Source organism: Glycine max, chromosome 13 (assembly GCF_000004515.6).
Source record: "Glycine max cultivar Williams 82 chromosome 13, Glycine_max_v4.0, whole genome shotgun sequence".
Taxonomy (NCBI): domain Eukaryota; kingdom Viridiplantae; phylum Streptophyta; class Magnoliopsida; order Fabales; family Fabaceae; genus Glycine; species Glycine max.
The window spans coordinates 22,101,463-22,117,465 of NC_038249.2; the positions used below are offsets into that span (position 1 = coordinate 22,101,463).

The 16,003-nt window shown below is 32.9% G+C and overlaps 3 protein-coding genes across 4 annotated transcripts; 1 reads left to right on the forward strand and 2 right to left on the reverse strand.

Annotated features, from left to right (window-relative positions):
- Positions 1–2,359: 2,359 nt before the first annotated feature.
- LOC100797109 (WRKY transcription factor 42) lies at positions 2,360–6,200 on the forward strand. Its single transcript, XM_041008038.1, is given in 8 exon segments — positions 2,360–2,626; positions 2,890–2,967; positions 3,084–3,251; positions 3,640–3,707; positions 3,709–3,751; positions 3,753–3,926; positions 4,911–5,024; positions 5,281–6,200. Coding segments are annotated over 8 exon segments (1,254 nt in total). The 5' UTR covers positions 2,360–2,518; the 3' UTR covers positions 5,782–6,200.
- A 2,425-nt stretch (positions 6,201–8,625) lies between these two features.
- On the reverse strand, positions 8,626–10,444 carry LOC100819694 (polyubiquitin). The gene is made up of 2 exons (NM_001369197.1): positions 10,395–10,444; positions 8,626–9,999 (listed from the first exon to the last, which is right to left on the reverse strand). Exon 2 carries the CDS (start codon positions 9,997–9,999, stop codon positions 8,854–8,856), a length of 1,146 nt encoding a protein of 381 aa, NP_001356126.1. The 5' UTR covers positions 10,395–10,444; the 3' UTR covers positions 8,626–8,853.
- A 2,905-nt stretch (positions 10,445–13,349) lies between these two features.
- On the reverse strand, positions 13,350–15,646 carry SUBI-2 (polyubiquitin). Of its 2 annotated transcripts, none has more exons than XM_041007835.1 (2): positions 15,629–15,646; positions 13,350–14,467 (listed from the first exon to the last, which is right to left on the reverse strand). In XM_041007835.1, the coding sequence occupies exon 2, from the start codon at positions 14,465–14,467 to the stop codon at positions 13,550–13,552; it is 918 nt and encodes a 305-aa protein (XP_040863769.1). In that variant the 5' UTR covers positions 15,629–15,646; the 3' UTR covers positions 13,350–13,549. The 2 variants fall into 2 exon arrangements, with proteins under 2 accessions (XP_040863769.1, NP_001356125.1); NM_001369196.1 differs by lacking the exon at positions 15,629–15,646 and adding an exon at positions 15,050–15,128.
- Between the last annotated feature and the right edge of the window lie 357 nt (positions 15,647–16,003).

Here is a 16,003-nt window from a genome sequence, read left to right on the forward strand (position 1 = left end):
CGATGAAAAATGAAAGACGACTTCCTTAGAGACACCAAGATGACATTAACTGCACATGCAAAATAATGGAATCAATTATTGAGTTAAGGTATTTTTTTTTCTGTGACTTATTATATTTTTTTTCAATTTGTTTTGAAATATTTGTTATTTAAAAAATTTGAAAAATGTTAATTATTTTTTACTTAATATATCACTTTTGGTGTCGGTAGGTATCACTATTGTTATGTGGTAGTATGGCATAAATGTTGGCATGACATGTAAATTAAAATCTGTTCAGAAATTGACAGGGTTAAGGGTTAGATTTAAAGTCCTGATTCTATGCTCAAACACCAACACTATATTATTTATTTAACACTAGTAAATATATGTATGATTTTTTTGTCGACTCTCATACATTTAAGTCATGCATAATAATCTTATTTCTTATTACAATAGTAAGAGGTTATTATTCTTCTTTAATTAATAACTCACTCACATTAAATATTTATTAAAAATAGTCTTAGAAAAAAATATTTGTATTATCATTGCTGATAATAAATAATTATAGCTTAAGTCCCCAGGAAAGCAGGGGTTTATTACTACAATAAAAAGATGGGCATTAGGAAAGCATAAGAGCGTAGAAGTACACCAAAGGGTTCACTCTAATAACTATGGAAGTATCAATTTTTATTTTTTTTTAAGATTATCTGTTCATAAACATTAAACTTATTAATTATAGTTTTAAAAGTGAATGTTAACTGAATATATTATTTCAAGGGGACCTTATTGATTTTGGTTAGTGTGAATTAAGGTTTAGAGGCTGTGAATTAGCACAGGGTCAGAATTGAGGCTGAGTCATATATTATTTCAAGGATCCTTTGATTTTGTTGGTCATCACGGAGGATGCTTCTTTGGTTGACTTACACTATTAAAAGATAGTTCATTGAATTGATTTCTTTCTAGATAAAATCTAAATCTGGCTCAACCAATCAAAGAAATAAGGATCTTGTGATGAATGGAACGCGTTTATTATGGAACATGAGATTTTCAGGCATTTCCCCTTCTTTAGTTAGAAATTAAAGAACAACGCGTACTCTCTAGACATTTTTAATGAAATTTTCTTCATAAACTGTTGTTTTCACAAGGAAATTAATTATAGTCAAACCACTTCCCAACAACGACAAATAAACAAAATACTACTATGCTATTTGTGATCACACCAGAAGAAAAAAGTTAGCAAAAAATCCCTTCACATGGCGATAATAGCCTTGTAGTCTAGCGACAGCACTCATTTTCTATAAAACAGTTAATACGGTATAATTCTAGTCCCTGAAATTTCATTTGTATAATTATATATACAACAAATATTACAACTTAAAATGAGAAAAAAAAAATCAAATATAATAAATGATATAATAGAAAAATAAACACAATGATATTATATATTTACTTTGGTCCTTAAAATATATAAGACATTTTGGACATAATTTTACATACCGATAAAAATAGCTGATTCAATTTATTTTAGCCATTTTTCTTTAAGAATTAATGTTTCTAATGAACAAATTCTATCCTTATTAATAATTATTAACCTGTTATGAGAAATGTGAAATGTTAATTAAAGTTTAAGAATATTATGCACCAATATTAATAAAAATATAAATATTTATAGTATTTAATAAGAACAACTAGTAAAAAAATTAAATATTTTATAGGTATTATAAAATGTCTTATAAAAAGACATTTAATTAGTGGATTTTTATCTAACCCTACATCAATGTCTCCCAGTAGTTAGTGGATTTTTTTTTTGGACCACGTCTTTTTCACATAAAGTAATTTTTTCTTAGTCGAGTAGGATTATATTTGGTGGCGGAGCTCTTCTTCTAATGATTTAACGTAAGTGCACATCAAATTAAACTTAAGACCTTTAATTACACTAGAATAAATTTATGTTAATTGATTTACGGGTTAAATAATTAACTAGCTCTCAGAGATTTGGACATTCTGTATAAAATTGTAAGTGTTAATCTTATTATTTTTATTGAAAAAAAAATTATTGTACAGCCTAAAGCAAATCTCGCTACATTATAACCTTGTAATATTTTTTTTTTAAAATTTGAGCGATTAACTTTCATGGTAAATCAAGAAAAATCATTTTATAGAAGATTTATATATATATGATTTTTAAAGTAGTCTTTAAATTAGTGATTTAATTTTTTGTTAAAAAAAACTTACAATGTATTTCTTTTCTGGTTTTTCCCCCATCTAGTCTCTATCTTTTCTCTCCACCACTTAAACAAGGTCACATTTATATTTTGTGGAAAATACTTATCAAATGGGCCTATATATATATATTGAAAGGTTGCGTCCACTATATATATATATTTGTGGTTTTGCTTCAGAAGTTAGATTCCAAGTGAGGATCAGCTGAAGTCTAAGCTGGAAGTGAAACCATAAGAACCCGATCGAGAACTTGTTACATATGCATATCTGATATCAACATCTCAGTAACAGTGAGTGGCATAAAGTCTATATATAAATGGAGGGCAAAATTGCATTGAAAAAATTGCTGGAAGTTCAGGAAAAGGCATACGTTAATGATACAGATGCAATCAACTGGACTGAGGAACCGTCCATTAAAAATACTGTAAGTTAATTTCCATCCATGCTATATATGTTGTATATACTGCTTCCTAGCTACCTAAGCTATTGCTAGCTAATTTGTCCAACACTTGTCTCTCCCTATTTTTAACTTTTTTTTTTTCTGTTTCTTTTATTATCAATGATGATATAAATCAATATTTTAGATGAATCATTTGTTTTGTAAGCTTATCAATACTTATCACAAAATACCATGTTTGTGAATTATTTAATGATCTTAGTTAACTGATGGACTAGAGAATTATGCAGCTAGGATCTAGTCTTCTCAGTTTGAGTCTGAATAACTTGGAGCCTCCCCAAAATCATGAGCAACAGAACCTGAATCAAGTGGGTAATCTTTGACTAGTTAAATTTATGGGCTAAACAATTTAATTAAACCTATTTTAATCTGCATGAATTTTGATTGATGCCCCTTGTATTGCTCCTTTTTTTTGTGATTTTAGTTGGGCTTGCTGCAAATTGAGTTAGAGGAGGTGAAGAAGGAGAATCAGAATTTAAGGTCAATGCTAAATGAGATCTCTGAACACTACGCTGCTCTTCAGAATCAGTTATTGTTGGCGATGCAGCAGAAGAAACTATCTTCATCACCTCGAAATAATGAGGACATGCAGGCAAGTTTGACTTTGAATTTGTTTTATATATATTCTTATTTGACTAATAATTCATTTTTGTTATTGCACTTGCTATGAAAATTATTATCAGTACTAATTTACTTGCTCAACCTTAGGACTACACTTGTAACTAGCAGCAGCACAACATCATACGGCGGAACGATAATTAATTTTCTATATTTTTTATACAATTAACATCACTTATGGATTCTGATTGACCATTAATATATATAGGACCCTTGTTAAAATGTAAATTTTATTAGTAAAATAGATCGAACCTAACATCTTTTTCCTTAACCATCAAACTCATAGTATATCTCTTTGATCTTCTCATTCTTGTTTGAACAAATTAATTAAATGAATAAACCATGTCTTCATATGTCTGTAGAAGGACAGCCAGCAGAATAACATGGAGAAACCAGCGTTACCCTCCTGCAGGCAGTTCTTAAATACTGGTCAGTGGTAACTCTTCAGAAGTATTTGCTTATGTTGAAAATATTGAAAACTGAAAAGAACATAGGCAGAAACCTGAAATATATTTATACTTACAATGTTGAAGGTAAAATCAATAACAGGGTAATATTACAAGAAGCAAAAATCGTAGAAGAGCAAGCATTTGAGGCTTCTTGCAAGAAAGCTAGAGTGTCCGTAAGAGCGCGATCAGAATCATCTTTGGTATGGATTTCTATCTTATTTTTGTTGAAATTTCTTGTATATATTGGTTTGCTAATGGTTTTCTTATACTAACATCTATCATTTTATGCATTTATTTACTTGATTTGACTCTAAAGTGAAAAAGGTTGTTGTAACTGATTAGAAAGTAAGGGTGTATTCACACATCTAAATGAAACTACATATGTGGTAAATTAATTAATACGCTTTGGTTGCTTGGATGCAAGGAGGGGAAATTGGAGTGAGACCCATAAAAAAATTCTTTCTCACAAAGGAAAGGACAGGACATATTTTTTTAATAATATTTAATGATATAAAATACAAAATATTAAAATGTAATTTTTCTAAAAATTATTTTATTAAGAAGTCTTTTATATAATTTATTCATTTGTGTTTTATTATACTTTTAACTCATTTAAATAAGTAGAGAAAATTTTCTTCACCTTAATTTTCTCTTATTTCTTTCCATATGAATAATATATCATTTTCACTTTATTTCTATTTTATATTTCTCTGGTATTTTTTTTCTATTTTTTTTCTAATTTACACCTCATCCAAACATAAAGTAAATATTAAAGGTGAATATACCTTTTTCACTTTAGAGAAGCTAAATTCAAATCGATCGATTTATATAATAATGTTGTCATTTTTGCTGATCTATCAACATAACTCTTATCATGTCAGCAAATTTTACCAAGCAAAATTACGTTACTTAAATGTTTTATTAGTGACTCAAAATTAATGTGATCAAAAGCTTAACAATCATGTTGATTTTTCCTATGCTCACACTTTTGGAAGTGAAAAGTCAAATGACATTATTTGGCTCTTTTATATATATATATATATATATATATATATATATATATATATATATATATATATATATATATATATATATATATATATTTGTGCATTGCACTAATAAAAATGAAATATTGACATTGAAGAAAACTATTTACGATAATGCATTGCCTTATATATTTTCAGATGGGTGATGGGTGTCAATGGAGAAAATATGGACAAAAGATATCAAAGGGCAATCCTTGTCCTCGGGCCTATTATCGCTGCAACATGGGAACTGCATGTCCAGTTCGCAAGCAGGTTGGTGCAGATTTTTTTCTTGGCAACATTTTGATGTCAGCACCTCAAATCCTAAGTTTAACCAATTTCCTGATTCTTCATCTACGCTTTATATATTTTACATTGTGGTAGTTTGAATATAGTAATTTGTCTTTTTTGAGGTTTCGAAGAAATTTGACATTCGTACTTGCTGCCTTTCCATTATTTTGCAGTAAACTGTTTTATATATGGCTTGAAAGTGTCTTGCAGCTAAGATATGTTATTTACTTTGTAACAGGTTCAAAGGTGTGCTGAAGATGAGAGTGTTGTCATCACAACCTATGAGGGGAATCATAATCATTCACTCCCACCAGCAGCCAGGTCCATGGCGTGCACAACATCAGCAGCACTGAAAATGTTCCTTTCTGGCTCAACCACTAGTTCACATGGAAGCACTTATTCTTATTCAAATTCAGACCTCTTCTCTCCACTATGCACTTCTACCTACTATCCATCTGCAGCACCATCATGTCCAACTATAACTTTGGACTTAACCCAAACCTCTAAGAACAACATGAAATTCCCAAGTGCTATTTCTTCAAACCATTTGCAACCTTTTCCACTTTCATTGCATGGTCAACCTCAACAATCTGAGGGAATATTACCTTCAGAGAAAAACCTTGCCTTGGTGGATGTTGTCAGTGCTGCCATAACCAACGATCCTTCTCTTAAGGCAGCATTAGAAGCAGCTGTTTCCTCAATCATTGGAGACTCTCAGAAATCACTGCCAACTTTGTAGGAGTGATAATGACCCCTCTTCTAAGATGTCTGCAGTATCACAGCCTCGGCTGTGCAGCACTACGGATCAATTGATTTAGAGTTGATAATAATTGTCAAGAAATTAGTAAATTAAGCAAGCAAGTCAGCTAGTTTGACTTGCCTGCCAGAAGAGGAGATATGCATAAGCATGTTTTATATATAGTAAGTTTAATATCAACATGGTGAGATGTAGTTGGCATATAAATGCTCCTTAATATGTAGTCAGGAGCTTAATCCGCAAGTCTATGTTTATTGAAGAATATCTGTTCGGAAAGGTCAGTTCCTTGAATCAATCTTCTACTTCGAGAGATTAGTATCTTCTGGCCAGAAAATATCCTGGACACCCAAAATATATGCCTGTTTGTATAGCAAGTGTAATGAGAATTGAGAGAATCCATGTTCATAAAATAATATATGAATTGGTCCTTGAACAAATATTATGAGGATACATTACTCAATTTTCTGTCTGGAACAAGTAGGGGTTCTAGTTTCCCATAAATAGTAGGCTTACAGGTCATAAATATTTTTTAATAATCTGATATACATAATGCACATGACAGTGAAGATACATATGCAGAAACTGACTTGTTTGGAGACAATCTGGTGACAATTCAAATAGAATGAGCACCAGAAACTTTTATGCAAATTAAACCTCAATGTTAGCTTTTTATCAGATTAAACAGTGCCCCAATCCATCATATGTTGGTTCAACTTGTTAGCAAAACAGACATAGCCGCCAGAAATTATAATTATGCAGAAAATGAATTGACTTTGAGAGAAAGATGTATTAGTCATTGATAGTCTGCTACTTTCTCCAGATTAGTATCATAAGGTGTTAGACTTATGAAGCAACCTTGATGCCTATGTTGAAAAACACACAAGCTTTGATGAACATGAATGCATACAAATCGGCAAAAAGTAACCCTGTCATTGCATGAAAAATTTGCATTAGATGAAAAGTTAAAAGCCCTATCACTTATAAAATAGACGATTTGTGATTTAGATTGAGCAGATTATTTTAAATGTTTAATTTAATCTTCAATTTTTAAAAGGTTTATTTTTTAAGAGATTCAATTGAATCCTTAAATTTTAAAAAATAAATCAATTTAGTTCTTAAATTATTTTAAATAATTCAATTTGATTTTTAAGTTTTTAAAAATTTGGAATCATTGAAATATTTAAAATAATTTGTGAACTAAATTAATGATTAAGTGATTAGGTTTGTGAAACTCAAGATATAATTAAAACAATGGATTCTCCAAAAAAAAAAAAAAACTGGCACTGCAGAAAATTACACGGGGTAATTACTTGGATTAACTCAAATCCAACGAATGTTAGAGAAAGGCTTATGGTCGCGTGTTCCTTCACTACATTCATTTCGAAAAGAAAATCACCACCATTATGCTCCTAAGGTAAAGCAGTTTTGAGGAAAGTGAGAAACACACTCATGGTAGGCTGAAAATGCGTATTTCCTAGGTTGGTTAGCTGAGAGCTTCGAGAACCACAGGAAAAATTTCAAAAGAAATCAACTTAATTACAATAGGCACAGTTCTAAATCTTAGCATGCCTATGAATAATTGTTCCCAAATACACCAAGAATAAGCCTACACTCATTATCACCATGGGTAAAACCAATACTCAACCTAAACATATCATTGATTCGTCACCCCCATGAAATTTTCACTCTAGGCATAGTAACTAGTAAGCTACATGATTATAGTACATCCAAAAGCAATAACTTCTGAATGAGCTCAATTAATTCTAAATCTTTTTTAATGGTTTCGATCAAAACGATAGCTTTGGTCCCACAATTTTTAGTTCACACGCCAAGAGATGCTCTGATTATAATTTAGTTGCTGCAGAATGGGTTCGTTGCTGTGTAATACTGAAAATAATTTTGCCTCCGTTCCCGAATGAAAATAACATTTCTCCCACAGTACTGTTAGGGTTATTATCAATCTCCATTTAAAGAAGCATGTCATGGCTGACTATCCAACAAAACTGATTTTGAAATTAAAATCAATGTGTCAAAGCAATATAATACTGCCTGCTGGTTTAAATAGTAGTGTCTATGTTTCATCAGTTTATGGACGTATAGCGGAGCCTCAAACATCATCAAGGCAAATGAAATGTAGAATTTCCCACATGAAATTGGACGAGTGATAAATAATTTGAAAAAGGATTGTATTTTTTGGTAAACTGATTGCAGATAATAAATAAAAGCTTGTTTGATTTCCTTCTCATTTTATGGTTTTAAAAACTGAAATTATACTATTTACTAATCAATTTCTCATCCGAAGTCTGATAAGAAATAAAATCCCATCCGAAGTAAAACAGCTGTCATCTAGTTTGTCGAAGTTACAATTCTTGTCTTCTTTTATTTCCACATCTTGTTCACCTCCTTCTCTTTCAATTTCACACATTGTGCTGAATTACTCAATCTTTCTTGTCTCTAATTTTACTCATCTTGTTTACATCCTTCTCTTCAATTCCACATTATGCTGTATTACTCAATCTTTCTTGTCTCTTCTTTTATTTTCATCTTGTCCATCCCCACTTTCAATCCATCTTTTCAGTTCAACATTATGCCGTGCCGTGCACCACTCTGTACCCACTGCCTTAATAGAAACAAATCCATCCTAACTTTCTGTTCTACTTCGAGGAGAAACTTTTGCCAAAAAATTGCAGCCAAACACGATCATAATAGATTTTTTGTTTATCCAAGGAGAAAATCTGGCTTAGGACCAGTGAACTTGCGTTGGTAACCATTTTTGATGAAATATCAGGGCTCATGCAAAGCAACAAATCAAATTAGTACCAAATATATCAGAAACTATTCGTAGTAATTTTAATAAAATAAAAAGTAATTGTGAGATGATAATGGTTTTTTATTCTTTTGCACGAGACCGTGCATAGCAAGCTATGTCACAGACATAGCCTTAAAACTAAAAACATTAAAGCAGCACCTAAATAACAGCTGCAACCAACGAGTTCAACATACACTGGACATAACAACAGAGAATTCAACTAATATTGGACATAACAGACAGACTCAGAAACCACCACGAAGGCGGAGGACAAGATGCAGGGTGGATTCCTTCTGAATATTGTAATCCGCCAAGGTACGACCATCTTCCAATTGCTTCCCAGCAAAAATAAGCCTCTGCTGATCTGGTGGAATACCCTCCTTGTCCTGAATCTTTGCTTTCACATTATCAATGGTATCAGAGCTTTCCACCTCCAAGGTTACGGTCTTCCCTGTCAGAGTCTTCACAAATATTTGCATACCACCACGAAGCCTCAACACCAAATGCAGAGTGGATTCCTTCTGGATATTATAATCAGCCAGGGTACGCCCATCTTCCAGCTGCTTCCCTGCAAAAATAAGCCTCTGCTGGTCTGGTGGAATACCTTCCTTGTCCTGTATCTTTGCCTTCACATTATCAATGGTGTCAGAGCTTTCAACCTCCAAAGTTATGGTCTTTCCCGTCAAAGTCTTCACGAAGATTTGCATGCCACCACGAAGTCGCAACACCAAGTGCAAAGTAGATTCCTTCTGGATGTTATAATCAGCAAGGGTTCTTCCATCTTCAAGCTGCTTCCCGGCAAAGATAAGCCTCTGCTGGTCTGGGGGAATACCCTCCTTATCCTGAATCTTGGCTTTCACATTATCAATTGTATCAGAACTTTCCACCTCCAAGGTGATGGTCTTTCCTGTCAAAGTCTTGACGAAAATCTGCATGCCACCTCTCAAACGAAGCACCAAGTGAAGGGTGGATTCCTTCTGAATGTTGTAATCAGCAAGGGTTCTTCCATCCTCAAGTTGTTTACCAGCGAAAATCAGCCTCTGCTGATCTGGAGGGATGCCCTCTTTGTCCTGGATCTTGGCCTTAACATTATCAATGGTGTCCGAGGATTCCACCTCAAGGGTGATGGTCTTCCCGGTCAAAGTCTTGACAAAGATTTGCATGCCACCCCTGAGGCGAAGCACGAGATGGAGGGTTGATTCCTTTTGGATGTTGTAATCGGCAAGGGTGCGACCATCCTCAAGTTGTTTACCCGCAAAGATAAGTCTCTGCTGGTCAGGTGGGATCCCTTCCTTGTCTTGAATCTTAGCTTTTACGTTGTCAATGGTGTCGGAGGATTCCACCTCAAGGGTGATGGTCTTGCCGGTCAAAGTTTTCACGAATATCTGCATCTGTTCAATCACAAAAAAGAACCATCAAAACCAGGTACATATGTATATCGACTATAGAATAAAAAAACAAACCCCAATACCTCAAATATGGAAGAAGAAGAAGAAGAAGAAATTAAACTACAAGCCCTAATACCTCAATTAAAAAAATTAAACCACAAAGCCTTACTTTAATGAGGAGAAAGATTAAATCAGGAATCGTAACTAAATTCGGAAAACATATAGCATAAACAATCAGATCATGGAATCTGAAAGACAACTGAACGAATTTGGATTCAACCAGACATCACATATCAACATAACATAACTAAATCGGAACGCGTATATTATCAATAAACTGAGCCTAATGAGGTTATGAAACCTTATGATGATCAAAAGGTGTTAAACCAGAAACATACCTTGAGAGGAGAGATCAAGGAACTGCGAGGTTAGAGGCGCGAACAGGTATGATCGAAACAGGCATAGGAGGGGTCCTATTTATAGCTTGGCTGTGATGAGTCAATGACGAAAATATCCATGGATTAACGAATAAAGACTTGTCGTGTCATGTGTGGCTGACACGGCAAGATGAGCATTACATACGCAACGGATCACGTTTCTACAAGGCTCTTGAATGGATCAACGTGTAGTGTGTTAATATCATCAATCACACGCATGCTTGCCTTCTAAGTTAGACCCTCCTTTGCCAATAAGTTGAGTGAAAGTCAAGTTTAAACAAATTAGTTAAATTTTATAACTTTTGTCTCTAAATATAAAATTTTCTTAATTTATTTTATTTTATCAAAATAACCTTTAAAATTATTAGGATTCGTAATCTCTCTTTTTATTTACTCCTTCTATTTTAAAATTATACATATTTAAGGTTTGTACACACTCAATAAGAAATATTAATTGATAAAATTTTAAAGTAAAGTGTGTCATATTTAATCATGTTGTTAGATTAATCATAAATATTTGATAGTAAAGAGAATGCTAAGTGGACATTTTCATTGATGAGTAATTAATTATTAGTGTCTAAATAACAACAAATATTCAATGCACTAATAATTATGAACAAGAATATAGTTAAAAAAAATTATGAATTTCATTTTGAATTCGTAAAACATCTATAATTTGAAACAAAACTAAAACCAGAACATCTATAGTTTTGAAACGGAGGGAATAATTATTTTTTTCTTCTAGTTAATTAATGTGTATTAATTTTCTTATCAAATTCATAACAGATAAAATTTATGTTAAATAATTAAAAATATTTAGGTAAAAAAAATAATTAATGTAAAGATAACTTAATGAATTTTTTTAAAAAATACAAATAAAATTAGAAAAAAAATCTTATACTTAAAAATGGAGGAAGTATTTTTTTTTTTACAAATAAAAAAATGAGGGGTTTAAGTGTTTAACTGTTTAAGCAGGTAATGGTATTAAGAGGAAATTGTAATTAAATAAAAATAAGAATTGACATAAAAGAATGGATCCAAATTCAATGATAAAAAGCGTTAGCTTTAAGGTAAATTTGTTACAATTTTCTAGGTTGATTATTGATAAAAAAAAATGCATTATTCTCTTTTCTTAGACAAATTAGTTATAGTTGTTATAACTCCTAACAACCAAGCCCTGTAAAAGAAACTCCTAACAATAAATCCCTCCTTAATTATGCTTACCATGAATCTTTAACTACTTTTCTTGTTGATAGATAACTAAACAAATTCTTAGAAGTTTAACTACCAATAAATTAGATTTTAGAGGGGCCTCATTCTTACCGATAAACTCAAATCTTTTTTTTTTTTAATTTCTACACAAAGAAAATCATTGTTTCACCTTAATTGTTTAATTAGTTACAAATCTACAATCACCATTAGTTTCACGTGATTCAATCTATTGAATAATCAGCCATTTTACACAATAGTGCATGGTGTGAAAAATAATATAAATATAAATATCTGAAAAATTAGGATTGTTGGACTCTCCTCACACTAGATTTAGTCACACAATAGAGCTGTCATAGAGGTAAAATTTCTCCCTAAAGTGTAAAAACTGGGCCTAATTCACAAAAACAAGAGTAGCATTTTCTGAAACTTAAAATACTAAAATAAATTCATGTTGATACATAATTAAGATTTTAAAATAAAATAGAGAATATCCTAAAAATCCTAGCTAATACTTTTGATGCTCCATTAAATATTGGACAATCTTTATTTTCCTTTTTAGTTTATAGATATATAGATTAGTTCCTTTAATCAATTTCAAGATAAGATTTACCCTTTATTCAAAAGAAAATAAACATAAAATAGTATAATATTTAAAATGCTCTTAATTTAGTATTAGGAGTTTCCATATGTAAAAGGTTGTCATCTTAGTTAGTCTATCAAACATTCAAACATAAGACGTCGCTTAATTGGATTGTTCACCTCAACACACCCTTCCAAGATCATGGCCAATTTCTTAGATTTTAGACTCACCTCCTTCTATCATGGTCCCTCTTCTAATGTTTTGGGGGGTTTTGTTCTTGAGAAAGATGTTATTGTAGCTCTGTTTTCTACTTTTCTTTTCATTCTTTTCCTTTAGTGCCCACCGACCAAAAAAAAGCATTTGTTTTAAAAATAATTCTTATATCATGAAAATGAATAATAAATATGACTAATATCAATGACCATTCAGGTTCATGTATCTAAATAAAAAAAAAGGACACGTGTACAAAAAAATAACCATTTAGGTGACTTTTTAATCCGAGCTAATTGAATTGAATCAACTAGTAATATCAGGTTGATGTGTGTTAAGTCATATAACAACAAATATTTGAATGTGACTTCTGATGATAAGAAGTAAAATTTTAAATTTTTAGTTTTTTCGTAATTAAGTAGTTAATTGTTGAGAAGTCTTTTGGCGTACTCTTTTTTTAGGTAACAGCTGCCAATTTTATGAGGTACTCTTGATGAATTAATTGAAAAGGAGGATTAATCTAGCGACTGTCGGAACTTACACATAATATAACAGACAAAGAAAATGCTGAAAGCTAGCCATCAAATATGATCATGCAAACATTTTGAACATACACAAAAAACTGACAAAGGAAATGCTAAAAGCTAGCCATCAAATATGATCATGCAAACATTTTCAAAATATAAGCTATGTATTATATGTATTATGATGTGTCAGCTTATCTGTTGTGCTATTTGTGTTTATTTGGTTAGGCTGTTTGATTAGAATCTGAATTTTCTTATTTTAAAATGTGTTAGCTTATGAACTATGACGTTTGTTTATTGGTTACGCTGGTTAAGTTGTATGACTAGAATCTGAATTTTCTTAACATTCGTTAATAAAAAACTATATATTTGAAGTAATAATACGAAATATGAATTTAACTATGATACGATATTGATATTTAATTCTTTTGGCGAAACGAGCTCAATACATCATATTAAAACATAAAAAGCAGCACCTAAACCAGAACAGCAAACAAGTTCAAGGGAGAAATTGAACATAACAGACATGACATACAAGAACACTTGAAAAAAGACACGCTTAAAACAAGAACACTTGAAAAAAAACACGCTTAAAAACCACCGCGAAGGCGAAGGACGAGATGCAAGGTGGATTCCTTCTGAATATTGTAATCTGCCAAGGTACGACCATCTTCCAGTTGCTTCCCAGCAAAAATAAGCCTCTGCTGATCAGGTGGAATGCCCTCCTTGTCCTGAATCTTTGCCTTCACATTATCAATGGTATCAGAACTTTCAACCTCCAAAGTTATGGTTTTTCCAGTCAAAGTCTTAACAAAGATTTGCATGCCACCACGAAGCCGCAACACCAAGTGCAGGGTAGATTCCTTCTGGATGTTATAGTCAGCAAGGGTTCTTCCATCTTCAAGCTGTTTCCCGGCAAAGATAAGCCTCTGTTGGTCTGGTGGGATACCTTCCTTGTCCTGAATCTTAGCTTTCACATTGTCTATGGTATCTGAACTCTCCACCTCCAAGGTTATGGTCTTTCCGGTCAAAGTTTTAACGAAAATCTGCATACCACCTCTCAAACGAAGCACCAAGTGAAGGGTGGATTCCTTCTGAATGTTGTAATCAGCAAGGGTTCTTCCATCCTCAAGTTGTTTACCGGCAAAAATCAGCCTCTGCTGATCTGGGGGGATGCCCTCTTTGTCCTGGATCTTGGCCTTAACATTATCAATGGTGTCCGAGGATTCCACCTCAAGGGTGATGGTCTTCCCGGTCAAAGTCTTGACAAAGATTTGCATGCCACCCCTGAGGCGAAGCACGAGATGGAGGGTTGATTCCTTTTGGATGTTGTAATCGGCAAGGGTGCGACCATCCTCAAGTTGTTTACCCGCAAAGATAAGTCTCTGCTGGTCAGGTGGGATCCCTTCCTTGTCTTGAATCTTAGCTTTTACGTTGTCAATGGTGTCGGAGGATTCCACCTCAAGGGTGATGGTCTTGCCGGTCAAAGTTTTTACGAATATCTGCATCTGTTCAATCACAAAAAAGAAACATCAAAGTCAGGAACTCTGATTAAAAACCGGAAAGAAAGCAAACCCGAATTGCATAATCAATAAACCACAAACCATAATTCCCAAAAATGACAAATCGCAAACCCTAAACCCTAATTAAAAAATAAGGAAAGATTTTGCAGCATACAACTAAATAATGCACAATAAGTCAGACCACGATCCCTGATTCCTCAAAAGTGATAAAAGAAAATAAATCGCAGACCCTAAAATTAGGAACCGGGAATATTTTACATATAACAAGCGAATCACAGAATCAAATCAAACCACGAACCCTAATTCCTCAAAATCAAATCAAATCAGATAGCCAGATTAAAAATCGGGAAAGATTTTGCATGTGACAAACGAGATACGGAATCAGAAAGTCGAATGGAAAGTTTCGGATTCAACAACGACAAAACCGGTATACACATATTAACGTAAAAAATCACAAATCGAAAGATAGAAACGTAAAAATGTAACCATGGTGAAAGACCAAAGCTAAATCAATAAACTAAGGCTAATTAGGCTGCGATGATGAAAAGAGATGAAACAGAGACGAACCTTGAGGAGAAAAATCGAATGATCAAGAAGTGCAGAATTAGGATTAAAATGAATTTGGGAACTGCGAATAGCTATGAATGAAAGAGGGGTGGAAGGGGTCGTACTTATAGCTTGGTTGCGATGTCACAATGACGAAAATATCCAAAAGTCAACGAATAAAGATTTGCCACGTGTATGGTGGGGGTCATTGACACACGCCAAGATAAAGAATCACATACGTTTCTACATTGCTCTCCAAGATTCTATATTTTGCTTCTAACGTCGTCCATGACAAAATGCTTTTCTGCCTCCTAAAATTTTCTCTTCTTGATATTTTTTTTCTTTCTTAATCATCTATATTATATTAAGTTTCAAATTTGTTTTTATTACATTTTAAATATTTAATTTTGATTTTTTTTATATTTTCTCAAATTTTATTTTAATATTCTTTTTCATTTTTAAAAATATTATCGTTCCATTAACTTTTAAATTTTAAATTAATTAATTTAAAATAACCAGAGCATGAAATCATAATAAATGGACAAAGTAATTCCAGGGAAAATGCTTCTATTAATTAGCACAATATTGATCAAAACTCACTTTTTGCACTTCAAATATTCACCAGATCTGGTTTCGTGGCGAAGTGTTGAGCTTCATGTGCGACGAGGGTCATCGTGCGTTTAGTGAGGTGCTGGGATGCAGATCTGGGCTGAGGGGGTGATGGGATGGTTCGCTGGCGGCACGCGGTGGTTGCAGTGCGCGTGTTGGTGGCAAATTTGGGAGCTTCGGCGCTTCAAAACGACGTCATCCTCAGAGATTCCATCATCCACTCAGATATGAAAGTGATGACGACTACATTACCCCCCATGACTGGTACTCCATCCTGCGCCTCCTTCCAGATGACACCGACAACTGCGATCTCACACGACAACATCCTGTGTTCACGGTGGCTGCCGGAGTCATGAGGAGTGGCGT